General features: G+C 29.9%; 2 protein-coding genes across 2 annotated transcripts in view; one reads left to right on the top strand and one right to left on the bottom strand.

The window, feature by feature from the left end:
- DDB_G0278065 (hypothetical protein) overlaps positions 1-148 on the top strand; it is a gene marked incomplete at both ends in the record, with an annotated part of 246 nt that extends 98 nt beyond the window's left edge. Inside the window, one exon of the mRNA XM_637007.1 lies at positions 1-148. This exon is cut by the window's left edge and continues 98 nt beyond it. Coding sequence (XP_642099.1) covers positions 1-148 — 148 coding nt within the window.
- A 168-nt stretch (positions 149-316) lies between these two features.
- The window catches only part of DDB_G0278063 (peptidase S16, Lon protease family protein), a gene marked incomplete at both ends in the record, with an annotated part of 2,962 nt that continues 778 nt past the window's right edge, over positions 317-2,500 (bottom strand). Inside the window, one exon of the mRNA XM_637006.2 lies at positions 317-2,500. This exon is cut by the window's right edge and continues 239 nt beyond it. Coding sequence (XP_642098.2) covers positions 317-2,500 — 2,184 coding nt within the window.

Below are 2,500 nucleotides of genomic sequence, written 5' to 3'. Positions count from 1 at the left end.
TAAGAATGATAATAATTATGTTGTAATGACAAAACAAAATAGCGATAAAACTCAATATATAACAACAGTCTATAAAAATAATGTAGTTTTAACATATAATAATGGTTTAAGTTATAATATACTATGTCAGCCAGCATTAATGGCTTAAAAATATATATAAAAAAAAAAAAAAAAAAAAAAAAAAAACAATAAAACTATTTAATTAAACCTTTTTTGTACATAAATATAACATTTTTTATTTATTTATTTGTATTTATCATTTATATTTTATTATTTATTATTTATTATTTATTATTTATTATTTTTTTATTACTTTTTAAAAAGTTTTTAAATTATTTAAAAGATATTTTTTATTTGGAAAAGCAACTTCAAAAACATCTTTATAATCATTTGCATATGTAACATCAATATCGTTTTTAATATAAGTTGGTAACTCTTCGAAATTGATTCTATTATTAATAGGGAAAATAACAGAAGTTAAACCTGATCTTTTGGCAGCAATTGTTTTCTCTTTTACACCGCCAATAGTAATGACTTTACCAGTGATTGTAACTTCACCAGTCATACCTAAATTATTTTGAACTGGTTCATTTAAAGCCAATGATAATAATGAAGTTACCATTGTAACACCTGCAGATGGACCATCCTTTGGTATGTTACCCTGTGGTGAATGTAAATGAATATTATGATTTGAGAAGAATGTATTATTAGGATCCAATTCGTATAAAAAGTTTTTAGCAAAAGTGTAGGCAATAGTTGACGATTCTGACATGACATCACCCAAATTACCTGTAGTTTTAATGGATGGTTCCAATTGGTTTTGTTGTTGTTGTGATGGTGGTAGAGATGATAAAGGTTTTTGAATTTCTTCAGAAGTACTTTCAATATATAATGTTGCACCACCCTTTTTAGTATATGCTAAACCATTTACAACACCAATTGGAGTTACATCATAGTATCTATCGGATGTATATGATGGTATACCCAAGTATTGTTCAAGATTATCCAAAGTTAGATCAACTCTTTCAGCAGTACCATTCACTAGCTTCAATGCAGTCTTTCTCATAATCTTTTCAATTAATTTCTCCAATTCACGAATTCCAACTTCTCTACTATAAAATTTAACGATTTGTTTGATGACATCGTCAGAGATTGATAATTGGTCAAGTTTAATACCACAATCTATAAAAGTCTTTGGAATGATGAAATTCTTTACGATTTCAATTTGTTCCTCTTCTACATAACCTGGTAAACGAATGATTTCCATACGATCGGATAATGCAGCTGGTATATCTTGACCAGAGTTTGCAGTGCAAATGAATAGAACCTTTGATAGATCATAGGGTGTATCTAGATAATGATCAACAAAACTAACATTTTGCTCGGGGTCTAGTACCTCAAGTAAGGCAGATGAAGGGTCACCATGGTTTCTTTTTCCAATTTTATCAATTTCATCGATTAATATCACTGGATTTGAAGTTTGAGTTATTTTCAAAGCTTGAATGATCTTTCCAGGCATTGAACCCACATAGGTTCTTCTATGACCTTTGATTTCACTCTCATCGAATAAACCACCCACAGAGAATCTAAAAAATTCCTTTTTCAATGCTTTCGCAATGGATTTAGCTATTGAAGTTTTACCAGTACCTGGTGGACCTATGAAACAAAGTATTTTACCTTGAACCGTGCCTTTTATATGACCAACTGAAATGAATTCTAATATTCTTTGTTTAATATCCTCCAAACCGTAATGATCGGAATCCAAAACCATTTTAGAATGTTTTAAATCGAAATAGTCAGCAGAGTAAATACCCCATGGTAAATTAGTTAACCATTCCAAATAATTCTTTAATGCTGAATATTCCGATGAAGATGGGTCAATTGTTGAAATTTTATAAATTTCATCTTGGATTACCTTTTTCGATGATTCAGATATCAAAGTTAACTCTGATAATTTATTCTGATACTTTTCGATTGTTTTCTCCTTTTCGTCGGTTTCATTACCCAATAGTGCTTTCAACTTTTTCAATTGCTCAGTTAATAATAATTTATTTTTATAAGCCGTAGTCTTATCATCTAAATCTTTTGCAATCTTTTGTTGCAATGCCAACAATGGTTGCTCATTCAATATCATGTGATACAACATCTCCAATCGTTTCACAACCGATTGAGTCTCTAATATTTTTTGACATTCGTCAGGGTAATTCAAACCGTAATAATTGATAACTGCAGCCAAATAGTAATCTGGGTTATCAATTACTTCAATCTGATTTTCAAAATCAACCGAATTAATTGTATAGACGTCTGGATAAAGTTTCCTATATTCCAATGACAATACATTGATTTTCGTCATTAACTCTGCTATTCTGGGGTCTTTTAATTCTCGTTCATCGTTTGACAATGGTTCTATACTCGCTATGAATGGGAATTGGCCATTTTGCACCTCCTTTATTCTAATCCTTTTAATCGTTTCAAAATGGTAAATCCCACTAGGTGATAG

Source organism: Dictyostelium discoideum, assembly GCF_000004695.1.
Source record: "Dictyostelium discoideum AX4 chromosome 3 chromosome, whole genome shotgun sequence".
In the NCBI taxonomy this organism is placed as follows: Eukaryota; Evosea; class Eumycetozoa; order Dictyosteliales; family Dictyosteliaceae; genus Dictyostelium; species Dictyostelium discoideum.
Note: the sequence above shows the minus strand (reverse complement) of the source record. Positions and strands in the feature narration are given on the sequence as shown.